The sequence below is a fragment of the Hyla sarda genome, chromosome 5, assembly GCF_029499605.1.
Source record: "Hyla sarda isolate aHylSar1 chromosome 5, aHylSar1.hap1, whole genome shotgun sequence".
NCBI lineage: Eukaryota > Metazoa > Chordata > Amphibia > Anura > Hylidae > Hyla > Hyla sarda.
Genome location: NC_079193.1, coordinates 335,204,645 through 335,232,541, shown reverse-complemented (window position 1 = coordinate 335,232,541; position 27,897 = coordinate 335,204,645). Strand labels below are relative to the sequence as shown.

The 27,897-nt window shown below is 44.3% G+C and overlaps 1 protein-coding gene across 4 annotated transcripts; it reads left to right on the top strand.

The window, feature by feature from the left end:
• Window positions 1–27,897, top strand: TP53INP1 (tumor protein p53 inducible nuclear protein 1). 4 transcript variants are annotated; one of them, XM_056522476.1, is made up of 5 exons: window positions 1–173; window positions 5,776–5,897; window positions 14,425–14,687; window positions 22,090–22,435; window positions 26,708–27,897. In XM_056522476.1, the coding sequence occupies exons 3-5, from the start codon at window positions 14,576–14,578 to the stop codon at window positions 26,961–26,963; spliced, it is 714 nt and encodes a 237-aa protein (XP_056378451.1). In that variant the 5' UTR covers window positions 1–173; window positions 5,776–5,897; window positions 14,425–14,575; the 3' UTR covers window positions 26,964–27,897. The 4 variants fall into 4 exon arrangements, with proteins under 4 accessions (XP_056378451.1, XP_056378449.1, XP_056378453.1 ...); XM_056522478.1 differs by lacking the exon at window positions 1–173 and adding an exon at window positions 222–572; XM_056522474.1 differs by lacking the exon at window positions 5,776–5,897.

The window sequence follows — 27,897 nt, the reverse complement described above, 5'->3', positions numbered from 1 at the left end:
CGATCAGCTGTTTGCAAACTGAGTTGTACAACAACAAAAGCTTCAGTTGGGAGGCAGAAAGCAAACGGAAGAGAAGCGCACATAGCTGTGTCCCTGTACACACCTGAAGCCGCTGACAAACCGCTGACAGGTGCCCACAACTACCTCAGTAACGTCACTGGACGCGGTAACGAGTAAGTAAATACCGGCGCGCGCTGGAAAAAAAAACAAAAAAAACTTTCTCCGGTGTTGTGACAGAGAACTCGGGATGGAACGTTGGCCGGAGCGTTATGGAACGTTTACGTTTTAGAACGTTAGCGACGTTTGAGCGTTTTATGTAATATACGCCGGTGCGGATAACGCTCGCCCTCGCTGTTGTTTTCTCTCCGCTGGTAGCGGCCCCTTTCCTTTGTGTGACGTCCATGTCGTTTTGGGATTGAGTGGTTTATACCAGGGCTCCGCCCCCTACTGCAGCCTCCTGCCTATGGTGCGTCCTTTAACTGGTGACGTCATGTGTTCTCAGCAGTGACGTCCACGCCTAAGCCTCGTCTGCCAAAATTTGACCCCTGGTGCAGTTCTGTAGGTGACAACAGGTTCGAGGATCTTCTGTGTTATCTATTCTGCAGTTCTTACTGATGATCTGTAAGCCATGGGGTCCTAGTCCAGGACTGGAGTCTAGGAGCCAGAGTAATGCACGTAATGTGACGTCATATGGTCAATGATTTCTGTCCCTTCATCTCCCACCTGTGTGTCAGTTATTATTGTCCCCTCATTTCCCCTTATGTGTGTCTGTCTCTACTTTTTCTTAATCTCCCTTGTCTGTGTTTGTCACAACTGTCCCCTCATCTCCCCTCTGTGTGTCAGTCATTACTGTCCCCTCATCTCCTCACTCAGTCATTACTGTCTCCTCACTGTCAGTCATTACTGTCCCCTCCTCTCCTGAGACTGTCAGTCATTACTGTCCCCTCATCTCCCCTCTGTGTCACATTCATTACTGTCCCCTCATCTCCCCTCTGTGTCACATTCATTACTGTCCCCTCCTCTCCTGAGACTGTCAGTCATTACTGTCCCCTCATCTCCCCTCTGTGTCGGTCATTACTGTCCCCTCATCTCCTCACTGTGTGTCACAGTCATTACTGTCCCCTCCTCTCCCCTCTGTGTCAGTGATTACTGTCCCCTCATCTCCCCTCTGTGTCAGTCATTACTGTCCCCTCATCTCCCCTCTGTGTCACAGTCATTACTGTCCCCTCATCTCCTTCCTGTCTGTCATTACTGTCCCTTCATCTCCTCCCTCTGTCAGTCATTGCTGTCCCCTTCTCCCTGTGTGTCAGTCATTATATTCCTCTCATTTTTCCTGTGTGTCAGTCATTACTGTCCCCTTCTCTGCCCCATGTATATCACAGTCATTACTGTTCCCTCCTCTCCCCACCCCCTGTGTGCCACAGTCATTACCGTACCCTCACTCCCCTGTGTGTCACAGTCATAAGTGTCCTCTCATCTTTAAATAAATGTTAGACTTGCCTCCGTACCCCATTGATCCCCTGTTTTGCCTCCGGTGTTCAGCATCGGATGTCACATGATTGCTGCAGCCAATCAGCGGCCTCAGTGCTGATGCTCCGTACTCTTGAGTGCAGAGCGTCACCGTGGACTCTGCTGACTGACTGAGGCGGTCACCTGAGGTCCGCTGCTCGTGTAAGACTGGAGCGCTGACCGCAGGCAGAACAGGGGATCAGGGCAGGAGGCGGAGGTAAGGAAAACTGATTTATTTATTTATTTTCAAAAATGGTCAAACCTTATTGGAAAGGGCTGCCAAAAACCTGGGCGCCACCGCACAATTATCAGTTTTGTCCTGTCTTGGTCTGCTTCCTAAAGACGATGACCTGCTGGACCTTGTAGTCCAGAAGCAGGTAGTGGGGATTGTATTACAGTCGTAAGTACTTTGCCTATTTACAGAGAAAATGTTAAAATGCTGGAAGCACTTGTTTTCTTGGCACTGGGCTGATGGATTCTTTTGGCTTTGTTCCTGGAAAAACTGGGAGAAAACACTAAATGTACTCAGGCAGGTTAACCACAAGTTACCTAAATAAACATTTATTTATTTTTGTCAAAATGCCAAGACCCTTTCATTTTTGCTCCTAAAAATCCATATTATGGCTTATTTTTTGCGCCACCAATTCTACTTTGTAATGACGTCAGTCATTTTACCCAAAAATCTACGGCTAAACGGGGAAAAAAATAATTGTGCGACAAAATTGAAGAAAAAACGCCATTTTGTAATTTTTGGGGGCCTCCATTTCTACGCAGTACACTTTTAGGTAAAAATTACACCTTATCTTTATGCTGTAGGTCCATACGGTTGATATTAGAGATGAGCGAACTTACAGTAAATTCGATTCGTCACGAACTTCTCGACTCAGCGGTTGCTGACTTTTCCTGCATAAATTAGTTCAGCTTTCAGGTGCTCCGGTGGGCTGGAAAAGGTGGATACAGACCATTGAGACTCTTTCCTAGGACTGTATCCACCTTTTCCAGCCCACCGGAAAGCTGAACTAATTTATGCAGGTAAAGTAATCAACTGCCGAGCCGAGAAGTTCGTGACGAATCGAATTTACTGTAAGTTCGCTCATCTCTAGTTAAAATGATACCCTACTTGCATCGGTTTGATTTTGTTGTACTTCTGGAAAAAATCATAACTACATGCAGGAAAATGTACACGTTTAATATTGTCCTTCTCTGACCCCTATAACTTTTTTTTTTTTTTTTTCTGCGTATGGGGCGGTATGAGGGCTCTTATTTTGCGCCGTGATCTGAAGTTTTTATCTGCTCCACTTTTGTTTTGATCAGACTTTTTGATCGCTTTTTCATTTAAAAAAAAATGTTTTTTATGGTATAAAAAGTGAACCAAAATACGCTATTTTGGACGTTGGAATTTTCTTAAGTGTACGCCATTGACCGTGTGGTTTAATTTACAATATATTTTTATAGTTCAGACATTTTGGCACGCGGCGATACCACATATGTTTGTTTTTACAGTTTTTTTTTTATTTTTTAAATGGGAAATGGGGGGTGATTCAAACTTCTATTAGGGAAGGGGCTAAATGACATTTATGAACTTTTTTTTTTTTTTTTGCAATGTTATAGCCCCATAGGAGCCTCCCGCTGTCCTCAACTGTTCGGGACTCACCACGGCGGTCCCGAACAGTTCCGCTGAGCTAGCCGGTATTGATTTCTCCCATTTTAGATGCCGCAATCCACTTCAGCTTCTGAGCGCGCTTCACAGATCGGGAGCCGGCCACAGAAGTAAATATACGTCCGTGGTCGTTAAGGGGTTAAAAAAAAATAATACATTTTAAATACATTAAAAAAAAATTAAAATAAGTTGTAAGGCTTTAAATTGTTTTTTTTTCTTTTGCACAAAAGAGAACACTTTTTTTTTTATTTTTTTGCGCACAAAAAAGTGATTGCTTAAAGCGCAACTGTCACGAGTTTTAACCCCCATACACCAGCCTCAGCTTGACAAAATTGTTAGAAATAACCTTTACCTTTTGCTGCTTTCTAGCAGCTTTAATGATGCTAAAAAATGTTTTTAATGATAGTCAGCAACAGTCGGATAGGCGTGGATATGCCCGCAGCCGCCACGTCTATCCCCTGTATGTCAGTGCTGGGGACGCTGTGTGATTGATCCACAGGTCCCAGCACTGAGAGCCCTTATTACTGTACTGTAGAAGAATAAACGGCGCCCGTTCATCTATATACTCCGGTGATGCGGGCAGCCAGCACAAGCTCTCTTTCTGCTAGTACTTTCTCCCTATAGCCCAATGCGCGGTGTAATGCTGTAGCGGAATGATCTGGCCGTCCGCATTGCATCACAGCAGTAGATGAGACCGGGCGGCCAGATCATTCCGCTACAGCATTACACCGCGCATTGGGCTATAGGGAGAAAGTACTAGCAGAAAGAGACCTAGTGCTGGCTGTAAGTGCTGGCTGCCCGCATCACCGGAGTATATAGATGAACGGGCGCCGTTTATTCTTCTACAGTACAGTAATAAGGGCTCTCAGTGCTGGGATCTGTGGACTAGAGATGAGCGAACTTACAGTAAATTCGATTCGTCACAAACTTCTCGGCTCGGCAGTTGATGACTTTATCCTGCATAAATTAGTTCAGCTTTCAGGTGCTCCGGTGGGCTGGAAAAGGTGGATACAGTCCTAGGAGACTCTTTCCTAGGAATGTATCCACCTTTTCCAGCCCACCGGAGCACCTGAAAGCTGAACTAATTTATGCAGGATAAGTCATCAACTGCCGAGCCGAGAAGTTCGTGAGGAATCGAATTTACTGTAAGTTCGCTCATCTGTACTGTGGACCAATCACACAGCGTCCCCAGCACTGACATACAGGGGATAGACGTGGCGGCTGCGGGCATATCCACACCTATGCGACTGTTGCTGACTATCGTTAAAAACATTTTTTAGCATCATTAGAAAGCAGCAAAAGGTTTGATTTAACTGGTATTTATAACAACTTTGTCAAGCTGAGGCTGGTGTATGGGGGGGTTAAAGGAGTACTCCAGCGCAAAATAACTTATCCCCTATCCAAAGGATAGGGGATAAGTTATAGATCGCGGGCAGTCTGAGCACTGGGGCCCCCCGGGATCTCCTGGACGGGGGCGCGGTAGTCTGCCGGAAGTGAAGTTTCGTCCCTAGCAGAAAGCCACGGCAGACACTCCTCCTCCATGTATCTCTATGGGATTCATGGAGGGGGCGTGTCGGCCGCCGCGTCATGCGGGGATGGAACACCCCCTTTCCTGTATATTGTCGCGGCCCAGTACCGAAGATCGCGGGGGGACCCAGCGCTCGGACCCCCCCCCTTTGGATAGGGGATAAGTTATTTTGCACTATAGATGTCCTTTAAAACTCGTGAAAATTGCGCTTTAAAGGGGTACTACAGTGGAAACAGAGGTGTCAGCAAAGAGCACTGTGGTCAGACAGAAAGGAAACTCAAAAAGAAAAGAACTTCTTCCTCTGTGGTTTACAGCAGCTGATAAGTACTGGAAGGATTAAGATTTTTAAATAGAAGTAATTTACAAATCTGTTTAACTTTCTGGCACCAGTTGATTAAAAAAAACAAAAACAAAACAAAAAAAAACTAAATAATAAAAATATGTTTTCCACCTTTAAAGATTTGTGACAAATTTTTTTATTTTAATTTCTTTTATGTTTATTTATACATTTATTTATTGATAAGAATAAAAGTTAGATTTCACCTGACTTTTTACAGTGGTTTAAAGTTTTTTGTATTGTGTCTTCATTTTAGGACAGTGGTCTCCAAACTGTGGGCCTCCAGCTGTTGCAAAACTACAACTTCCAGCATGCCCGGACAGCCGTTGGCTGTCCGGGCATGCTGGGAGTTGTAGTTTTGCAACAGCTTGAGGTCCACAGTTTTTTTTTTTTTTTTTTGCTCGATCCATTTTCCTTGTACTCGCTGTGACACATAGGTGAACAGCTTGTTCTTGGTGACAGAGAAGCAGGTTGTTATTGTCACTGACAAATGTTTGTACTTCTTGTGACGTAGCTTGCAGCTCTGTCTTTCCTCCTTTTTAATATTTGAGTCTGAATGTCAGTGATCCCCAACCTGTGTCTCTCCAGCTGTTGCATAACTACAACTCCCAGCATGCCCTGAGGGCCATAAGTGAATGCTCTACCTAGCCCCAGTATACATTTAGACGTATGTAAGACACATATGTAACTATGTACATCCCCAATCTGTTTATGCTGCATTTTTACAATCTTTTTTTACAGTCTCTCCTCTTTGCAAGCCTTGGCCCCCAATATCAGCACTCAAGGGCCCAGTTATAATCTACATGGGATATATGAGCAAGTTCATGTTTGACACCAGTCAACCACAGCATTGTTTTGTTAGGGTGGGTTTACACTGCGTTTTTTGTCTTCCTTTCTAAGGGGGTTATCCTGGAAAAAAAAATGTTTTTTATATATATATATATAATATATATATATATATATATATATATATAAATCAATTGGCTCCAGAAAGTTAAAGGGGTAGTCCAGTGGTGAAAAACTTATCCCCTATGCTAAGGATAGGGGATAAGTTTGAGATCGCGGGGGTCCGACCGCTGGGGCCCCCTGCGATCTCTCTGTATGGGGCCCAGGCTCTCTGGCCAGATAGCGGGTGTCGACCTCCGCACGAAGCGGCGGCCGACACACCCCCTCAATACATCTCAATGGCAGAGCCGGAGATTGCCGAAGGCAGCGCTTCGGCTCTGCCATAGAGTTGTATTGAGGGGGCGTGTTGGCTGCCGCTTCGTGCGTAGGTCGACACGCCCCCTTCCCGCGGGCTGTCGGGGCTCCGTACAGGAGATCCCCTATCCTTAGGATAGGGGATAAGTTGTTCACCACTGGACTACCCCTTTAAAGGTAAACTGTTGCTTGTTTTCTCCCGCACTATCCACAGGTACTGGTGGATAGTGTGGGAGACGCTGATTAAAATGAGCCCTACCTTGTCCGGATCTGCGCCGCCGTTCTCCTGCAATTGTAGTTTTATTATCTCTTGAAATCTTCATGTAACTGGCACGGGCGGGGCTTCGGCGTTTAAAGGGGTACTCCGGTGAAAAACTTTTTTATTTTTTTATTTTTTTTTTATCAACAGTTGCCAGAAAGTTAAACAGATTTGTAAATTACTTCTATTAAAAAATCTTAATCCTTCCTGTACTTATTAGCTGCTGAATACTACAGCGGAAATTATTTTCTTTTTGAAACACAGAGCTCTCTGCTGACATCACGAGCGCAGTGCTCTCTGCTGACATCTCTGTCCATTTTATGAACTGTCCAGAACAGCATATGTTTGCTATGGGGATTTCCTTTTACCCTGGACAGTTCCTAAAAAATGGACAGAGATGTCAGCAGAGAGCACTGTGGTCGTGATTCAGCAGACAGCTCTGTGTTTCAAAGGAAAATAATTTACACTGTAGTATTCAGCAGCTAATAAGTACAGGAAGGATTAAGATTTTTTAATAGAAGTAATTTACTCCAGCCAGAGCTTTCATGCATAACGTTTTCCGGAAGGAAAGCTGGGTGAACGACATGCATGAAAGCTCCGGCTGGAGCGAAAGACTTGTATTCAATGCCGTAACCCTGATCAGCGATGAACACTTGGGTGAATACAACATTTTCTGCTGATACTGTTCCCGTATTTAAAGTTTTTGTATGAGAACATGCGGATGAAGTAAAATATTGGAATTGAGAACATGTATACTGTTGCACGAGTGCATTTCTTTTGGATTGATTGCCTAAGTGCGGAGTGCATGCGGAGTGCATGTTTCGCCGGCACTAGGACTGCTCTGAAATGCGCTGTCTCAGTAGACGGCAATGCATTTCCTAGCGGAATCCGCAGAGACAGTGAACCTGATCATTTTTTCTGCGGATGCCGAAATCGGGATTTCCACAGTGTGCATGCTGCAGCAGAATCCCATTGAAAGATCTGTAATCTTGCACTTGGCATGCTAGTCACGTGCAGCAATGAGCCTTGGGGGACCCGTAACCCCATCAATGTGTAAGCCACTAACCAATGTATTAGAGATGCTCTGTCCTTGTCCTCTAGCCATACCAACTCACCCTTGTCAAAGTCAGGCCGGGTTCACACCATGTTTTTGCAATACAGTTCCCGTATCAGGTTTTTAATATAAAAAAATAAAATAAAAAAAATTCCTCAAAACCTGACTAAACTGTATTAAAACGTTTGTACAGATTTGAATCCTTATATGGTTCGAAGAATGATGTCCGGTCGCATCCGTTTTTTTTAAGATAAAGTTATTAACTTTTCGCTCCATTATGAATAAAGTTTCACTTGTTTGATTGAAATTCCAAGAAAAAGAATAGTGCAATGTCCAAAACCGTATGGAACCGTACGCACATACAGTTCTGTACAGTTCCCATTGACTCCCATGTTAAAAAAATACGTTTTTAATATGGTTTTTCACCTGGACCAAAAACCGTGGTAGGCTACGGTTTTGGGTACAGGAAAAAAACTGACAAAACTGTACAGGGTGCAAAACGGACACAACCTGATGCATCGTTTGGCATACGGTTTTCAGTGCGGTTCCATACGATTTTTTTATTTGAAAACGTATACGGGAACTGTATTGCAAAAATGTGGTGTGTACCCAACCTCACTCAGATCCTTAGGCTAGGTTCACACTCAGGGAGCTTCCAAGTACTGACAGAATCAGTTGGTGCTAAGACTGCGCGGATGTTGTCATCCCTCATAGATGTGCCCCCCCCCCCAAAAAAAAAACATTTTTTTATAAAATGTCAGAATTGCTTTTCAATTTTCAATTTTTTCCCCCCATAAATAATATTTTTTAGGTTTTGCCATACATACAAAGTACAATTGATCGTGGCAAAATACAAGTTCCATATGGGTCTGTGAATGGAAAAATAAGAGGTAAGGCGAGGAGGAGGAAACACAGTGCCCGGGGGAGATTTATCAAATCCTGTGCAAAGGAAAAGTTGCCCAGTTGCGCATAGCAGCAAATCAGATCACTTCTTTAATTTTTCAGAGCCCTTGTTAAAAATGAAAGAAGCAATCCGATTGGTTGCTATGGGCAACTTTTCCTCTGGACAGGTTTTGATAAATCTCCCTGTGTCCTTGAGGCCAAAATCTGTTTAAAGGGGTACTCCGGTGAAAACCTTTTTTCTTTTAAATCAACTGGTGGCAGAAAGTTAAACATATTTGTAAATTACTTCTATTAAAAAATCTTAATCCTTCCAGTACTTATTAGCTGCCGAATGCTACAGAGGAAATTCCTTTCTTTTTGGAACACTGATGACATCACGAGCACAGTGCTCTCTGCTGACATCTCTGTCCATTTTAGCAACCATGCATAGCAGATGTATGCTAAGGGCAGCATGGTGGCTCAGTGGTTAGCACTGCTGCCTTGCAGTGCTGGGGGCTTGGGTTCAAATCCCACTAAGGACAACAATAAATAAAGTGTTAATATTATTATAAGCAGTGAGAACTGTGCTCGTGATGTCATCAGAGCATTCCAAAAAGAAAAGAATTTCCTCTGTAGTATTCAGCAGCTAGTAAGTACAGGAAGGATAAAGATTTTTTAATAGAAGTAATTTACAAATATGTATAACTTTCTGCCACCAGTTGATTTAAAAGAAGAAAAAGTTTTCACCGGAGTACCCCTTTAAATACTAGTAATCCTTTAGGGTGATGGTCACGCTGGGCCGCTGCTGAAATTCAAATGCTAAGTCAGTGCTTCCCAACCAGGTTGCATTCAGCTCTTGCAAAACTACAACTCCCAGCATGCCCGGACAGCCTTCTGCTGTCCGGGCATGCTGGGAGTAGTAGTTTTGCAACAGCTGGTGGCACCCTGGTTGGAAAACACCTTCCTAAATTATAACAAGGGCCTGGGGAAAACATAAGAAACCTGATGCTCACCCAGCCCTGGTCCCTGTAGGTCAACCATAGATCCTGTTATCCTCCCTGCGGTCTCGGTGTCCTTGAGGCCAAAATCGGTTTAAAATAATATATATATATATTTTTTTTAAATCAACTGGTGCCAGAAAGTTAAACAGATATGTAAATTACTTCTATTAAAAAATCTTAATCTTTCCAGTACTTATTAGCTGCTGAATACTACAGAGGAAATGGTTTTCTTTTTGGAACACAGAGCTCTCTGCTGACATCACGAGCACAGTGCTCTCTGCTGACATCTCTGTCCATTTTAGGAACTGTCCAGAGCAGCATATGTTTGCTATGGGGATTTTCTCCTACTCTGGACAGTTCTTAAAATGGACAAAGATGTCAGCAGAGAGCACTGTGGTCATGATGTCAGCAGAGAGCTCTGTGTTCCAAAAAGAAAATAATTTCCTCTGTAGGATTCAGCAGCTAATAAGGACTGGAAAGATTAAGATTTTTTAATAGAAGTAATTTACAATTCTGTTTAACTTTCTGGCACCAGTTGATATTAAAACACAAAAAAGTTTTCCACGGGAGTGCCCCTTTAAATTCTAGTAATCCTTTAGGACTATGGTCCCACGGCCCATAATGTGCAGACTGTCTGCCCGGAGAACAGGCGGACTTTCTTCACATTTGCTTGATTCGGAGGCACTAGGAACGATTGGAAATGCACAGTCTTCATAGACAGCAATGCGTTTTCGAGCGGAATCCGCAGAAACATTGAATCAGGATTTCCGCTGTGTGCACGGTGCAGCAGAATCTCATTGAAATCAATGGGACTCTGCTGCAGCGGAATTTCGGAGTGGAATATTCCTGCAGAATTCCACGTGGAAATTCTGCCATGTGAACAAAAGTGTCCTAAAGGGTAAATTCATAGCAGCCTGGGGCACGCTGTCTTATTATAAGATTAGAGATAAGTGGATTGTATATGCTAAGTTAGGCTGGGTTCACATCACGTTTTTCCCCATACGGGAGCGCATATGGCTGGGGGGGGAGCAAAAAACTTGCGCTCCCGTATCCCTGCGTATGCGGTCCCGTATAAAATTAATTTCAATGAGCTGACCGGAGTGAACCGGTTGGCTCATTTTTCCCCGTATGCGGGATTGACCACGGTTTTAGGTCCGGTAGAAAACCATATACGGGGGAAAAATGAGCCGACCGGTTCACTCTGGTCGGCTCATTGAAATGAATGACAAACGGCAGGGACACGGGAGCGCAAGCTTTTAGCTCCCCCCTGCCGTGTGCGCTCCCGTATGGGGAATAACGTGATGTGAACCCAGCCTTAGACTTTTTCGAATGTTTGTTCTGTCTTTGTTTCTCTGTTCCTGTATTTTGTATGTTTTTGTGGCTTTATAAATCTTTTTCATACGTTGAGTAGACTTATTTTTAACCTGTTTATACCGTTCTATTTATGGCTGTGGCCATGATCCTAATATAACTCTACAGAAACGTTTCAGGGCAGGAGTTTCCTGAAAACCAATGTCCACCTTCCAGGTAGTAGCAATGTCCTTGTTTGCCTCTAGTCAAGCATTTATAAGGAACGTTGTATGTGAACATCTGACTTGTTCTGGTTGACTGCCCCGTATACACCAATTGTGATATTTTCGTAATGGACACCCCGAGAAAATTTGTGATTACCTGCAGGTCGGTACCATAGCAGGTCTGGGGCTGGGCCACTGCCAAAATTCAAATGCTAAGTCAGTGCTTCCCAACTAGGATGCATTTAGCTGTTGCAAAACTACAACTCCCAGCATGCTGGGAGTTGTAGTTTTGCAACAGCTGGAGGGCCTCTGGTTGGTAAACACTGTCCTAAATTATAATAGGGGTGTGGGGAAAACATAAAGAAACCTGATGCTCACCTAGCCCTGGTCCCTGTAGGTCGGCCACAGATCCTGTTCTCCCCTGTACGGTCCCGTTATCTTCTCTGTGCTCCCGACAAGCAGGTGGTTCCAGGACCTTTCCCGCTCAGCCAGTTGGTGCCCGCAGTGGTGTCATGTGTCAGGCCAGTGATTGGCTGAGCAAAAAGGTCCTGTAAGTCCCATAAGACACCACACTGCATGGAGGAGAACGGGATCTGTGGCAGACCTACGGGGGAACCGGGGCTAGGTAAAAAAATTTTTGGTTCTGTTTTTTTCCTGTGCCCTGGCACAATATTAATTTGGGGGGGGGGGGAATGTGACATTGGGGGGATTGACATGAAATGGGAGTGTGTGGACGTGAAATGAAGGGGGAATGTGAAATGAGGGGGGGGGGGTAAACGTAAAATTGAGGGATGGATAGAAATAGGGAAGATTGGACATGAAATTGGGGATTTTGACAACTTATTATATCGCAATATTTACTTCTATAATCGCAATCGCACCTGAAATCGCAATATTTACTTCTATAATCGCAATCGCACCTTTTCCCCCAAATCATGCAGCCCTAGCAAAAACCTATTGAAGGTGTATGGGTACCATAAGTAACTTGGCTTCCCCTTTTTCTGTTTGAGTAATCTGCATCAGATAGCTACTCATTATTCTGGCAGCCCTATTACATACAGGTCCCAGTTACATACACAATAGCAGCTGGAAAAGTTGCCAGAATAGGAGGTTGATCTCCACGGCCAATTTAATCCTCCTGCTCAGTCATTGTTCTAGTAATGTTCTTGCATTGAAGGGAACAAGGTGTTCTAGAAGGGATGGACCTTGGCTTGTGATAACTGTGGTGGTGTGTACACTGTTATGTCTTGTCGTATGACTTCTGATTCTGAGTATTCTAATGCAGTGGGCACTGGGATTAATGGATAACCTTGCATTGTATTCAGAACTACATTGATTTAAAGGGAATCTGTCGGCTCGTACTTATGATATGAGCTGCAAACATAGTCAGCTAAGTGACAGGATAAACATATCAAACATACGTTTGCTAGTGTTGATGGGTTTGCAATAACCTTGGCGTAACCAAGCTTCTTATAGGGATCCTCTCATCTGGCTTATTACCTCTCCCTGCTACTGCTGTCCCTCTCTCACTTCTTGGATTGCTGGTGGATGGGCTGTGGTCAGAGGCAGGTCCTTTGCGTTTGTGTCCAACAGCTCGCAAGCTAAAGTACTATGCCCGCAGCTATCAGACAACATGAATGGGCTGAGATAAGCCAGAGCAGGGAGCCTGATGTACGCGCTCCAGAGCTTTGGCCACAGGTAGTGACGTCACTTGGTCTAAAGCAGAGCTGGTGGATGAGATCCAAGGCAACCAGTTGTCAACAAGAGAGATATCTACAGAACCAGGCAAGTTTGCTAAACAAAGCCAATGGCAAACCTGTTTATGCAGCCATGTTCTATATATATATAGAGACATGATTAAGGAGATAGGAATACCCCTTCAAGTGCTGCTGTATGGTGTGGGATTTAGAGACAGGGCTCAGTGTGCTTTATATCAATCAATCAGAAAGCGGCAAGTAATGCTGCGGCACTTATGCAGCATTGCTTTTATGACGTATGCCAGGTAAGTTATCCATGAATATAAGAAACAGAGCTAATTTCTTCCAAAAAACAGCACCACACCTGTCCTCTGGTTGTGTTTGGTATTACAACTCCACCCCAACTCTAAGTTGTCGTACTGCACACAGCCCGAGGACAGGGTTGGTGCTGTTTTTGGAGGAAATTATGTTTGTTTTTATATTCCCGGATATTCTCTTAAATTTTTTTGTTTTGTTTTATATGTGCCAACTATTGTGAAATAAAGAGATGTCGGGACTCTATTCAGTCTATACTTGTGCAATCTGCACTCCAGGCAGATAGTTTACTTTCGGAATTGAAGCTGCAGATTAAACTAAATGATTAAACAAAGCATAAAATATGCAGCTTGAAATATGCACAGGATACTGTACATTTGAAAACACCCTTAGGGTAGGGTCACATGTAACAGATCCGTAGCGTATTTTACACTGCAAATCTGCCTGTGACCTGACCCATTTTGTGCCTCCAGCTGTTGCCACCCCTATTCCCCCGCCTCGCTCCGCCCCTGGCCAATCTGCTGCTATGAGCAGCCACACAGAGAGCCTGCGAGTTGGCCAGTGCACTCTGACATTGCGGAGCAGCCGCGATGTCTGAGTACACTGCACCGCGATGTCAGAGTGCACTCTCCGACTCGCAGGCCCCATGTGTGGCTGCTTGTAGCGGCGGATTGCAGCTGCGAGCAGGCCAGGGGTGGAGCGAGGCGGGGGAATAGGGGTGGCAACCGCTGGCGGCACAAAATGTGATGGGTCACCGGCAGATCTGCAGTGTAAAATACGCTGCAGATCCATTACGTGTGACCCTACCCTTAAAGCGGCTATCCCAAGATTAAAGGGGTACTTTACCACAGTTTTAGGTCCAGTGGGAAAACCACATACAGGGTAAAAATGAGCCGACTGGAGTCAGCGTTTCACTTCGATCGGCTCATTGAAATACATTACATACGAGCCACATACGGCAGGGATACGGGAGCGCCCGGTTTTAGCTCCCCCAGCCGTATGCGGTCCTGTATTGCCTAAAACGTGATGTGAACCCAGCCTTACTCCCTGTTTTATGGTGTATGCACCTGATTGATGATTTAAAGAATTATCGTTCTTGGTGAGTGCCACTTGTCTTCTATATACTATGTCCTAGAAATGTTTTCGTAAACCTCCATACGAATCAGTTTTAAAAAAAATGTCCTTACTCGTCTCTTCTGCCACTTCCTTTAATAATATTCTGCTCCTCTATACACTTTGTGATGACTTCATGTGAGGGGCCGTAACACAAGAAGTGTGCAGGCTGCTTCCTTCAATGACAAAAGAACAAGCCCGTGAGGTTAGGGGTCTATAGCACAGTCTGAAATGGACCCTTTATCTCTGCTGCCAACAGGATATAGTGATTGTTTGAGGTTCTTAGTGAGTTTTGTAGAATCTTTAAATAATAGAAGTTTTGTGATTTGTTAATCTCCCATTTTATATATTTCAGCTGTTCTACAACCCTGAGACCTTTCCTGTGAACCTCGGAGCTGGGACCTTATATATGCACTTTATCACTGCCTGTGCCACCCTGCTTACCCTGAGCCATCACTGTGCCCTCTGAAGGACTGGCAGGAGAAGACCCTGCTTTTTTTCTTGAAATGTTCCAAAAGCTCAACAGCATGTTTTTAGGAGATGTCGGCAGTGTCTTAGACCAGAAGCCGGAACTCAGCGAAAAAGAGGATGATGAATGGATTGTGGTAGACTTTATCGGTAAGAATGTGAATAAAGGTAACCATAGGCTTTTAGTAGCTGACACTATTTTGGCTGAAAGCTATTCTTCCTGTTTTCCCTGAGCACATACATACTTGACTGAGCGTCCATGTGTTCTCAGAAGACGAGAGGGTAGTAAGCTGCTGCCAGATGCCCTTTTATTTCTTTTTAGAACAAAAGGATCAGACATTGATATCCAAAATACCATTTTACCCTCAAAATCATGTGCAGTGGGAGAGTCATGATACCCATAAAAGGTGTATTCCAGGTGTTTTTTTATTTATTTATTTATTTTCTCCAGCCTTTTTTGCCCATGATGCCAATATATTACACGACATAATATGGTCCCCATGGAGTATGGCTATGCTGCACTGGGTGAGTAAATGGCATTACTTCAGTAAATCCTTTCCACCCTGCTATCCACCCACTTACTGCAGCATAGCCGTGTCCCCTGTGGACCATGTGATTTATGACATATTGGGGGAGATTTATCAAAACCTGTTCAGAGGAAAAGTTGCCCATAGCAACCAATCAGATCTCTTCTTTCATTTTGCAGAGGCCTTGTTAAAAATGAAAGAAGCGATCTGATTGGTTGCTATGGGCAACTTTTCCTCTGCACAGGTTTTGATAAATCTGCCCCATTGTCTCTGGCTGCATGAAATGCTGGGAAATGTCAGAGAATATAGTGTATATAGTTCTATAGCACCTCCGGGTGTGGGTCCTGTGCATGAAAACAGAATAAAGCGACAGACCGAGGTAATAGAAGCATGTTACACAGTATTATAACTTGTCATCATGGACTCAAAGGATTAAGAAAAAGAAAACCTTGAATATCCCTCACATACCCCTTTTAAGGTACTTCTCCAGTCTCTAAGAAAATCTATGTGTATGGGCACCTCAGAACTTGTGTAATAGGACCCTCAGATTTTGTAATGGAACGACTGATGCATTTTCACCCACCCACTGGTAAGTGATCCTGTTGGGATTTATATAATGTTCTATGAACAGGCTTACATCCACTAAAGCAGTGTTTTTCAACCACAGTGCCGCGGCACACTGGTGTGCCGTGACCTAGTGTAAGGTGTGCCGTGGGAAAAAAAACCCGCCGGGTGTTTTTGCCGCAAGACATCTCTGTGTTCCGAAAGTTGCTTTACTTTAAAAAGTAAACGTTTACTTTAAAAACGCGGGGACCGCCGGGAGGTAGCGCATGCAGGGACGTCACTGACGTCCCATGCGTGCGCCCATAGCAACAATCGCGGAGGACAGGAGCAGCGAGGAGGACTCGCGCTGTGAACTTGGTAAGTGTTACCAGCGGCGCGTCTCCTTCGGTGTTCCGAGCACCGCTTCTCCGGTCCCGGGACCTACTGCTATAGCTGGACCGGAGGAGCTGTGCTCGGAACACCGAAGTGGGGCAGTATACAGGCATACAGCCTTCAGTAATACACTGTATGGCTGAAGGCTGTATGTCTGTGGGGGAACTATACTGCACCTAATGTGGGGGGACTATACTGGACTTAATGTGGGGGGACTATACTGGGCCTAATGTGGGGGGACTATACTGGACCTAATGTGGGGGGACTATACTGCCAACCTAATGTGGGGGGACTATACTGCCAACCTAATGTGGGGGTAACTATACTGCCAACCTAATGTGGGGGTAACTATACTGCCAACCTAATGTGGGGGTAACTATACTGCCAACCTAATGTGGGGGTAACTATACTGCCAACCTAATGTGGGGGAAAATAAGATATATGCAAGATAAGATATATGCAGTGTGCATAGGAATTTGTTTATTACTTTATTTGTATATTACTTTATATATAGTCAATATAGGCCAATGTGCCTCCAGCTGTTGCAAAACTACAATTCCCAGCATGCCCGGACAGCCAAAGGCTGTCCGGGCACACTGGGAGTTGTAGTTTTGCAACAGTTGGAGGCACACTGGTTGGGAAATACTGATATAGGCACAGAGTTAAAAAAAAATTAACATTTTCTAATGGTGGTGTGCCTCGTGATTTTTTTTTTTTTTCATAAAAAAAGTGTGCCTTTGCACCAAAAAGGTTGAAAAACACTGCACTAAAGACCATATTTTACCATGTTAAAGGATTATTCCCTGTCCATATGTCCTGTTAAAGGGGTACTCTGGTGGAAGTTATTTTTATAATTTATTTATTTTTTAAATCATCTGGTGCCAGAAAGTTAAACTGATATGTAAATGACTTCTATTAAAAATGCTTAATCCTTCCAGTACTTATCAGCTGCTGTATACTACAGAGGAAATTCTTTTCTTTTGGGATTTATTTTCTGTCTGACCACAGTGCTCTCTGTTGACACCTTTGTCCATGTCAGGAACTGTCCAGAGAAGGAGAAAATCCTCATAGCAAACCTCTCCTGCTCTGGACTGTTCCTAAAATGGACGGAGGTGTCAGCAGAGAGCACTGTGGTCAGACAGAAAATAAATCCCTAAAGAAAATAATTTCCTCTGTAGTATTCAGCCGCTAATACCGTATTTTTTCGCCGTATAAGACGCACTTTTTCTTCCCCAAAACTGGGGGGAAAAAGTCGGTGCGTCTTATACAGCGAATACACACCTATCGCGGAGGTCCCTGCGGCCATCAATGGCCGGGACCCGCGGCTAATACAGGACATCACCGATCGCGGTGATGCCCTGTATTAACCCTTCAGACGCGGCGATCAAAGCTGACTGCCGCTTCTGAAGGGAAAGTGACACTAACCCGGCTGTTTAGTCGGGATGTTCGGCTCACCGCGGCGATTTCAGCGCGGCGGTCCCGAACAGCCCGACTGAATAGCTGGGTTAGTGCTTACAGGACACCGGGAGGGACCTTACCTGCCTCCTCTGTGTCTTCTCCGTTCAGGGATCCCCTGTATGGCCGGCGCTCTCCTTCCTTGTCATCACGTCGTCGCGTACGTGCGTCGGCGTGCGTAACGACCTGATGACGGCGACGGAGAGCGAGGATACCCGGCCGGCAGCAGAGACGTTCCGGAGCGACGGGGACACGGCGACAGCGATGGAGCGACATCCAGGGCAGCGGTGACGGGTCCGGAGCGGCGGGGACACGTGAGTATTACCTCTTATGCAGTGATCTTCAATCTGCGGACCTCCAGATGTTGCAAAACTACAACTCCCAGCCAACGGCTGTCGGGGCATGCTGGGAGTTGTAGTTTTGCAACATCTGGAGGTCCGCAGGTTGAAGACCACTATTGGGTTCAAAATCTTTATTTTTTTTAGATTTTGCACCTCTAAATTGGGTTCGTCTTATACGCCGGTGCGTCCTATAGGACGAAAAATACGGTAAGTATTGGAAGGATTAAGATTTTTTTTAATAGAAGTAATTTACAAATCTGTTTAACCTTCTGGCATCAGTTCATTTAATTAAAAATAAAATATTCCACCGGAGCACCCCTTTAAGGTATATCTATATCTTAGAGAGATGTACGCTGCCTGGGACTCTCCTTTATCAGCAAGAGAGGCAACCCATTCTGACATATATATTGTGTGTGTGTGTGTGTATATATATATATATATATATATATATATATATATATATATATCTCCCCTCCATATAGCTCTGTATCACATGTGTTTCTGTTAAACTTTCCACTATAATAAAATAAATGAACCTGTGTGGTGAGAACCTACCCTAATCCTGATTTTGCCCACTGCCAGCAGCAAATACTTTCCATAGACAACAGCATTACTATTTTTAATGGATCTCGGATCTAAAATAGGGATAACCTTTATGTCAGAAAGATAATATCTTTGGCATAAGACATCATCTAGCATCGTAAAACCTGTTTTTTTTTATTTATTTTTTTTTTTTTTTTATTTGTTTACAACTAAGAACAATATTCCTGGCTATTGAGATTGGTAATTTTATAGAAGAGGCCAATTATGACAGATTAATCAGAACAGCAAATAAATGCAAACCTAGTCTCATATTGGATTTCCTTAGGTCTATATATTTTTCCCCAATGTGTGGCCTATGGGCATCTGACACCTGGGGACCCCACCAAGCATAATGGAGGGGTCCCTAGGTGGACAATAGCGTGGCTGCTTCCATGATTTCCCAGACTCAGTGGCTTGTCCCATAAGGGTTGTGCCACCAACATTACTAATATATATTCCCAAAATAAAGCAGCACTACTTATCCAGTCCAACCAAAAAATTGGTGCCAGCGTCCCAAAGGACTTGATCAGAGTCCATCCAAGATAAAAGATGTATCACTATGCTTGAAAAAGGCTCCAGGAGAGCCATGCTGACATGAGATATTAAATCACTTATTTTGTTGGAGTGCTGCGCCTGTATCTGGTGTGTGTATATATATGTATATATATATATATATATATATATATACCGGTATATAAAACTCAGCGTGTGTGAATGTATGTGTCCAAACGGCTAAAGATATTAACATGAAACTTGGCACACATGTTACTTATATGTCAACAACAAACATAGGATAGATGATTTAACCCTTACTCACCCCCATTTGCCAGGGGCGGGGCTTATGTTTAAAGTCCCATACACGTCAATGGGAAATATATGTTACTGCATAACTTCCAAACGGCTGGAGATATTTCGATAATACTTGGTCACGTTACTTATATGTCCACTTAAAATATAGGAAAGTTAATTTAACCCTTAACTACCCCCATTTGTGAGTGTTGGGGTTTTTGTTTAAAGTCCCATGCAAATCAATGGGAAATGTATATTCTCACATAACTTCTGTACGGCTGGAGATATTTCAATAACTGGTACACATATTAGGGGTCGGGATAGGAGGTCGGGATACGGGCAATACCGGGTATTCAGCTAGTCCCCTATAAACAAGATATGTGTAGAATGTCCAGCAGTTGGGCCCACAGTGATCTTGAAAACAGCAGTATTGCAGACTGTGCATGTGTGACTGCCACCTCATCACTACTGATCTTATTGATCTTGTGATGACACTTATTATTATTATTATTACTCTTATTATTATGATTTTTTTTTAAATGCTTCTACTGTGTAGTAACCCTCCCCCCCAAAAAAAAACCTTTTATTAATTTGTTGTCACTGTAATCGTACTCACCCACAGAATAAAGCTATATTGTTTTTTTCTTTAAAGAGTACCTGTCATCAACTAAACTTTCCCTGATCCCCTTCCCAATCTGTCCCTTACTCTAACCATGCCTATCCCTGTGTTTATTGAGGTTTAAAACGCTGTGGAAATACCTGTTTTTTTTTATTTTATTTTTTATTTTTTTTATAATCCCTCTTCATTAGCTCAGGAGCACTGTCTTTCTGAGGGGTGGAAGGAGGCGGGTCCCGGCAGGCATAATGTCACATGAAGCCTGGCCGGGACTCTGCTTCTGCCAGTCTTCCTGTATGCTGCTCTCCCTCTGCAGCAGTGTTTCCCAACCAGGGTACCTCCAGCTGTTGCAAAACTACAACTCCCAGCATGCCCAGACAGCCAATAGCACACACAGTGTGCAGTGCATACAGACTAAGTACAGGGGAGGGACGGCAGCCTCTGTGTCTCTCTCTCTCTCTGCACTAAAAAGTCAATGCTGAGAACCAGGGGCGGTGGGAGCAATTACAGAGGCAGTAATTAAGATGAATGTCGGGGGGGGGGGGGGGGGGGGCACAGAGCAGGGAGTGCAGTGAGATAATACAATGTATAAGATAACGTGTGGTGAGGGGCAGGGAGAACACAGGGGAGGGGGAGGTGACTGGCCTCTGTTATATGAGAGGCATGTGCAGGCTTGTAGCTCACAGTGCTGCTCCAGGCTGGGAGCGAGTCCTGAGCTGAGAGTACTGAACTTCCTGTGGAAGGACCAGAGCCCTTTCAGCATTAGTCCTAAAAGCTGTACACTTACTATGAAAAGCATAGGAAGCTGCCTGCAGACCAGGCATGGAAAAGAGACCCCTAGTGGCCAAAAGTATAAAATGAAAAAACTGGTATAAATATTAATATTTTTTAATGAAGATATATTGCAATATGTCTTCATTAATGATTATGAACAACATATTAAAAGTTTTTGTTGATGACAGGTACTCTTTAATGTATGGTGAACGGCATTAATGTAAAAAACTAAAAATGAATAACAAGATTGTATTTTTTCCATTTGACCAGCAAAAAAAAATATTAACCAATAAAATATATGAACCTCAAAATAGTGACTTATGAAAGTACAACTTGTCCTGCAAGAAACAAGCCCTCATATGGCTTTGTTGAGGGAAAAATAAAACTGTTCTGTTATGTGTGATCTAAAAGGTTAAAGTAAAACATTTTCATGGAGCAGTTTCAGACATGTCAAAAGTTTAGATCGCACCGGGTCTCGCTGCTGAGTCCTGTTTCGATTGCCCGTTATAAATTGGGTTTGTGCATTGCAATGCTCGCCTCACTTTCCCTCTGTCAATTAAATCCGACCTTTTAGTTACAGAACTCTATGAAGCAAAGAAAAGGTCAGATTTGCTGGCCGGCCTGGGAGTCGAGGGCGCTGTGGTGGACTTTACAGCTTATAACTTCCCAACTTGTCAACTTTTGACATGTCTGGAGTTGCTGCATGAATCCTTTTTAATTTTTATTGTTTTAGATCACACAAATAAGAATGTTTCCTAACCACTGTGCCTCCAGCTGTTGCAAAACTACAACTCTCAACTGTCCGGGCTTGCTGGGAATCTTAGTTTTGCAACAGCTGGAGGAACACTGGTTTGAAAACACTGGCCTAGATATTGCATTTACATACTTGTTATGGGGCCCCCTGCTGGTCACACATGCTCAGTAGCTCAGTTTCACTTCCCAGATCCTCTTGTACATTGCTGGCAGAGAGATTCCGGCAATTGATAATAATAATCGGTGCATTGTAAGCAGCTTATTCTCATCAGCACTGGACACCTTAGGTCAATATTTCCCAACCATTGTTGAAAAACTACAACAGCTGGAGGCTGTCCGAAGATGCTGGGAGTTGTAGTTTTAGCTGCCCAACAGTTGGAGGCACACTGGTTGGAAAACATTTCATTAGGTGGATATACTGAAAGGAATGAAAAGAACACTAGGGGGCGCCATAGTACCTAAAATATAGACAGATTATTTTGTTTTTTTAATCATTTTCATTACAATGTTATATTTAATTGTAGAACAAGCCCTTAGTCAACAAATATTTCGAGAATATTTGTACTTTTTGTATCCTAGAGCAGTGTTTCCTAAGTGCAGTCCTCAAGTAACCCCAGCAGGTCATGATTTGGGGATATCCCATACAGAGAACACTTGTGGTAATGCCTAATGCACTGAGGGAATCCTGACCTGATATGGGCACTGGAGGACTGGGCTTGGGAAACACTGCTCTAGAGTAATTTTTATTTTATTTTAATCTCCTTTCTTTTCCGTTAAAGTTAATAAATGCACTAAAACACCAGAAGAAGCCTCAACCTTTGAAGAAATCGATTATGCAACTGAAGAGCCCATCTTGAATTACGCACCAGGTGCCTTTGAACAGTTTGAAGATATAAGTCACTCTTACTACGTCCATTTCGATCCATGCCCTTTGGAGGAGAGTTGGTTTGTTACTCCACCGCCTTGTTTTACGGCTGGAGAGTTGACCTCAATAGAGGTGGAGACCAGCCCACTGGAGAACCTTCTCATTGAACACCCAAGCATGTCTGTCTATGCTGTGAACAATCTTTGCAGCAAGCAGACAAGGACATGTGACTCCAATATCCACAACTCAAGTTCTTCACGGTAAGTTGTTTTCTGTTTTTTTTTTTTTGTTTGTTTTTTCACAGAAACTCCTTTTTTGGGGTCTGTTGCTCCCCAAAACAGTTCTTAATATCTTTTGATATCAGTTGAGAGGTTACAAGTTCAGAGACTTTAAGGGTACAGTTGAACGCACAAATGTGAGTGTTCAATGGTCACACAATGTTGGAGGTAATACCCTTATTTTATCTCCATGACCACAATGGCCACTACATCTGTGCACAGTTTAGTCCACTCTTGGCAACTGCAGTTGGGGACTGTAACTTAAAGGGGTTTTCCAATTAAAAACATTATTTATCCACAGGATTATCACCTCAAAATCTCAAGAATGGGGGCACGTGTTGCTTCTTTAAATAGGGTGTCAATTCGCCTTTGCATGGCGCTGCTCTGTTCATTGTCTGTGGAAGCACTGGAGGTAGTAGAGTGCTGTACTTGGCTCTCTCACACACACGTGACCAGACACTCCATTACCATGGGAGATTTGGGTCCCTGTTGTAAAGATTGCAGGGGGTCCCTGAGGTTGGATACAGCTTGACAGGCTCAGTCTGACCCACAGGGGAGCAGGTGAATCTTCCAGTGGGCTCATTGTGTCTATGTGACTGGCAGTGTAAGTGGCAAGATCATGTGATGTCATCTTGCCACTTGTGTCCTGTGTCACTGTAGAAGAAAGACCCACAATCTTTCTCCCCTGGCCCCTCCTGACGCCATACGCACTGTACTTAACCTATCACATGCAGCTTCTTGCTTTCCTTACCCAAACATACCTCCATAACTTTGAATGGCATTGTTCATTATACCATATAAAGTACAACTGATCCACCGAAAAAACAACCCCCCCCCCCCCCCAAATGGCTCTGTTGATAGAAAAATAATACAGAAATGCCCCTAGAAGGAAGAAAACATATATAACAGTGCCACAAGGGCCCTAGAGAACAAGCACATCATAACTTACTATTACATTATGGCGATTACATGGTCATTGCCACTGTGCCTCTATGTACATGAATAGTGCTGGGCAGTATACAGGTTCATACCGAATACAGATTTTTTTTTTTGTTCCTGCACGATATTAATTTTGCCCATACGGAATACCGGTTGGGCCCCTCCCCCCCTCGAATTAGTGAATTATCCACCGCAGTGCGCTGTCCCCATATTGGGGACCTAATCATATGTGACCCCTAGCATGCAATGTCAGGCTGCTGCTTCCAAAGCCGGCAGGATATTGTCATGTATAAAAAGAGGCATGGACTCAAGGGACAGGGACATAATACTCCCCCTTTATAAAGCATTGGTACGGCCTCACCTGGAATATGCTGTACAGTTTTGGTCGCCTGTTCATGAAAGGGACACTGCGGAGTTGGAAAGGGTGCAGAAACGCGCGACTAAACTAATATGGGGCATGGAACATCTTAGCTATGAGGAGCGATTAAAGGAGTTACAATTGTTTAGTCTTGAGAAGAGACGTTTAAGGGGGGATATGATAAACGTATATAAGTATATAAATGGCCCATACAAAAAATATGGAGAAAAACTGTTCCAGGTTAAACCCCCCAAAGGACGAGGGGGCACTCCCTCCATCTGGAGAAGAAAAAAGTTTAGTCTCAAGGGGCGACACGCCTTCTTTACCGTGAGGACTGTGAATTTATGGAACAGTCTACCTCAGGAACTGGTCACAGCAGGAACAATTAACAGCTTTAAAACAGGGTTAGATACATTCCTGGAACAAAATAACATTAATGCTTTTGCAGAATTATAAAACTACATCCCTTTCCCTTATCCCCTTACACCCTTCCCTTCAATTCCCTGGTTGGACTTGATGGACGTATGTCTTTTTTCAACCATACTAACTATGTAACATGACCCGCGAGCGCTGTTCTGCTTTACTTCCGCCCCCCCAATGAATTATCAGCTGTGCTGTCCCCACATCGGTCTCCACATCATGTCACCCGCAAGCGCTCCTCTGCTCATCCTCCTATGAGTAACAGGCCGCCGGTGCTAGAAATCTGTACTGTACTACAAATAACGTTGCCCGGGCTACAAAAATAAACAAAATAAACTTTAACTCACCTTCCGACTTTCCCCCGTTACCGGCCTTACGGTCCTCCGCTGCGGTCCTTGGGATGGGAACGTCACAGAGCCGTCAGCCTATCACCAGCCGCAGCAATGTCCCACCTCGGCTGCTGATAGGCTGAGCCCACTGTCATGTAGCAGGCGCAGGAGCAGGCCGGCTTCATACATGACAGTGCGCTCAGCCTATCACCGGCCGCAGCGATGATTTTCCCGTCCCAAGGAAAAAGCAAGAGGACTGCAGCGCAGTACAGTGAAGACGGTACCAGAGCAACAGGGGAACGTAGGCAGGTTAGTTAAAGTTTGTTTTTTTTTTTTTTTTTTTTTGCAGCCTGGGAAATGTTATAGTACAGTACAGATTTCTAGCGCTGGCGGCCCGCAACTCAGGAGGATGAGCAGAGGAGTGCTTGCAGGTGACATGATGTGGGGACAGCGCAGCTGATAATTCATTGAGGAGGGGGTGTTGGAAGAGAAGCAGCGCCCAGGACACATGGGGGGGGGGGGGCGGGGGGAATACCGTTAAATACCGTGGAACCGCCATCACTTACAAAAATACTGTGATACACGTTTTTGCTCATACCGCCCAGCTCTGTACATGAAACTGAAAATATATTTTCATGTACAGTAACTCTGGGGTGAGCTCCCATAATCCATTCCTTTATTAGGCCCTTGGCACCTTAGTCTGACACTGCCGCTTAGTGAACAAAAACTGGTTTGCTCAACGTGTGTTGCTTCAATACTAATAAGACATTAATTACTCAGTTCAGAGAGTTTAAAGGGATTTTCCAGTCCTAAGAAATCTATTTAAAATAGCTGATAATGGTATCCTGTGACACACCTGAGCCAATACGTCCTTGCTTTCAGCAGGGGCTGGTTTCTGTTAACCATTCAGCAGTGATGACATGGTCTGTTGGCACGTGACCGCTGCAGCCAATCGCATGCTGTAGAAGTGACGTGTCAATACCCCTGCATGTTGAGGGGGACACAACTTTTCTGGGACTGTATCAAAAAAGGGAATGGTGGGGACCAGTAAAATCTACACAGGAGCAGCAGGGCATTAGTAAGGTGAGTCTATTTATTTTTTATAGCTGTTTGCAAAAGATTTATTGGAGAATCCCTTTAAAGTTATTTAAAATAAACTTAAAGGGGTAGTCCAGTGGTGAAAAACTTATCCCCTATCCTAAGGATAGGGGATAAGTTTGAGATCGCGGGGGGTCCGACCGCTGGGGCCCCCTGCGATCTCTCTGTACGGGGGCCAGGCTCTCCGGCCAGATAGCGGGTGTCGACCCCCGCACGAAGTGCGGCCGACACGCCCCCTTCAATACATCTCTATGGCAGAGCCGGAGATTGACGAAGGCAGCGCTTCGGCTCTGCCATAGAGTTGTATTGAGGGGGCATGTCGGCGAGGTCGAAACGCCCCCTTCCCACGGGCTGTCGGGGCTCCGTAGAGGAGATTGCAGGGGGCCCCAGCGGTCGGACCCCCCGCGATCTCAAACTTATTCCCTATCCTTAGGATAGGGGATAAGTTTTTCACCACTAGGTCACCACTTGACTACTCCTTTAAAGTGCCGCCTCTCTGGTTCTCTCTGTTCTGACCACATTGCAGCCAGTCACTGGCCTCAGTGGTCTCGCGCTGTCTACTACGGAGGCCAGTGATTTGCTTCAGGTTGCCCCATAGCCATGTCATCAGGATAGTACTAAACAGACATCAGGCAGGGAAGTGAGCAAAGCTGCAAAAGATCTTGGTGGAGAGGTCACATGCTGCTCCAGTGGGCATGCTCAGATCATGGTCCTGACTCTCCTACAGAAAACAATTCTCTGCAGAGGATAAACCTTAAAGGGGTACTCCGCTGCTCAGCGTTTGGAAAACTGTTCCGAACGCTGGAGCTGGCGCTGGGAGCTTGTGACATCATAGCCCCGCCCCCTCACAACGTCACCCCCCCCCCCTCAATGCAAGTCTATGGGAGGGGGCGTGACAAACATCACGCCCCCTCCCATAGACTTGCATTTAGGGGGCAGGGCATGACATCATGAGGTGGCGGGGCTATGCCATCACGAGCTCCCGGCTCCAGCGTTCCGAACAGTTTGCTCCAAACGCTGAGCAGCGGAGTACCCCTTTAAGAGGCAACTTTGTGTAGTTTATTTTGAATGGATATTACCATCATTTATTAATTTTTCTATGTTTTTCAGGTTGGATCCGGGTCATACAAGCGTTACTCCCCATGTACACTGTTACGTTGCTACTCTTGCTGCCCGCACAACCCGTCTGGACCCGATAAAGAAGACAATTCAATTCTCTAAACTGTCAAAGCAGCAAATGGAAAAAACTCTTCTTAACCGAAAGAGCCTTAAACGCCAAAATCGCATTCGAGGATGCCATTCACGCCAGGTCAAGCACAACAGGGTCATTGTCCACCAGCCTTGCCAGCGCCATTACAATTATTAAGAAAAGGTCTCACCGTTTCCTTCCTTTCCCCACTAATGATTCCACTCCTTTTGGAGTCCATGTTATGTAGTGTGGGAGTACAGAGCTCTTGTGAGTACATGCAGATCTCTGTGCATCTTCTTGTGTAGATAGTTCTATTTCTCCGTCTTTCTGAAATGTCGCACATTTCGCATTAATAAGATGTCATTACTACGGATAGTCATTGTGAAGGATACAGTTACAACTACTAAAAACCTCATCAGGTTGAGTACGGTTTATGGTATCTCATGGTGTGCTGTGGCAGTCGGCACCATCACATTGGCACGGTTAGGCCCAACTAAACACTTTAAACCTTTTTAATATGTTCTCCGCTGTGCAATGCGGCTCGTAAGCGCCTATTCTCTGAGCTGTACTCTGGGCCCAATGACCTACTGCCAAAACTGCCACCGAAACTTGAGCGAGTCCAACTCACAAGTCCATTACACAACTACACGGTTTATACAGCCTAGTCCATGAAGAGATGTTTTTGGGCTACTATCGTTCTCTTGGCTGGAAACCAAAAATATGCAAAAAAAAAACTGATTTATTCTGTGTTACACCTCCCACTATTGAGATGTAACCATTGTTCTAAATACCAGCAAATCTTTTATTTTTATTTAATTTTAATTTTTTTTTATTCAATCTTCCGCTGACGACCAGACTGTTATTTGATGTTAGGTCATCTTCAAACTACCATGGCATTTTTTTCCTTCTTTTAAATGACTAGACTTTTTACTTGTTGGGCATTGTAAAGGAATCCATATGTAGTCAACGTGTGTATATGGTATTCTGAAATAGATTGTTGGTTGGGCTATTTTTATTTTTTGTTTTTTCATGCTCCTGTTCAAAGGGCACCAGTTTTGTGATGACTACATGTAACACTTACAACAATGACACTGTTGAAAACACGAGCTAT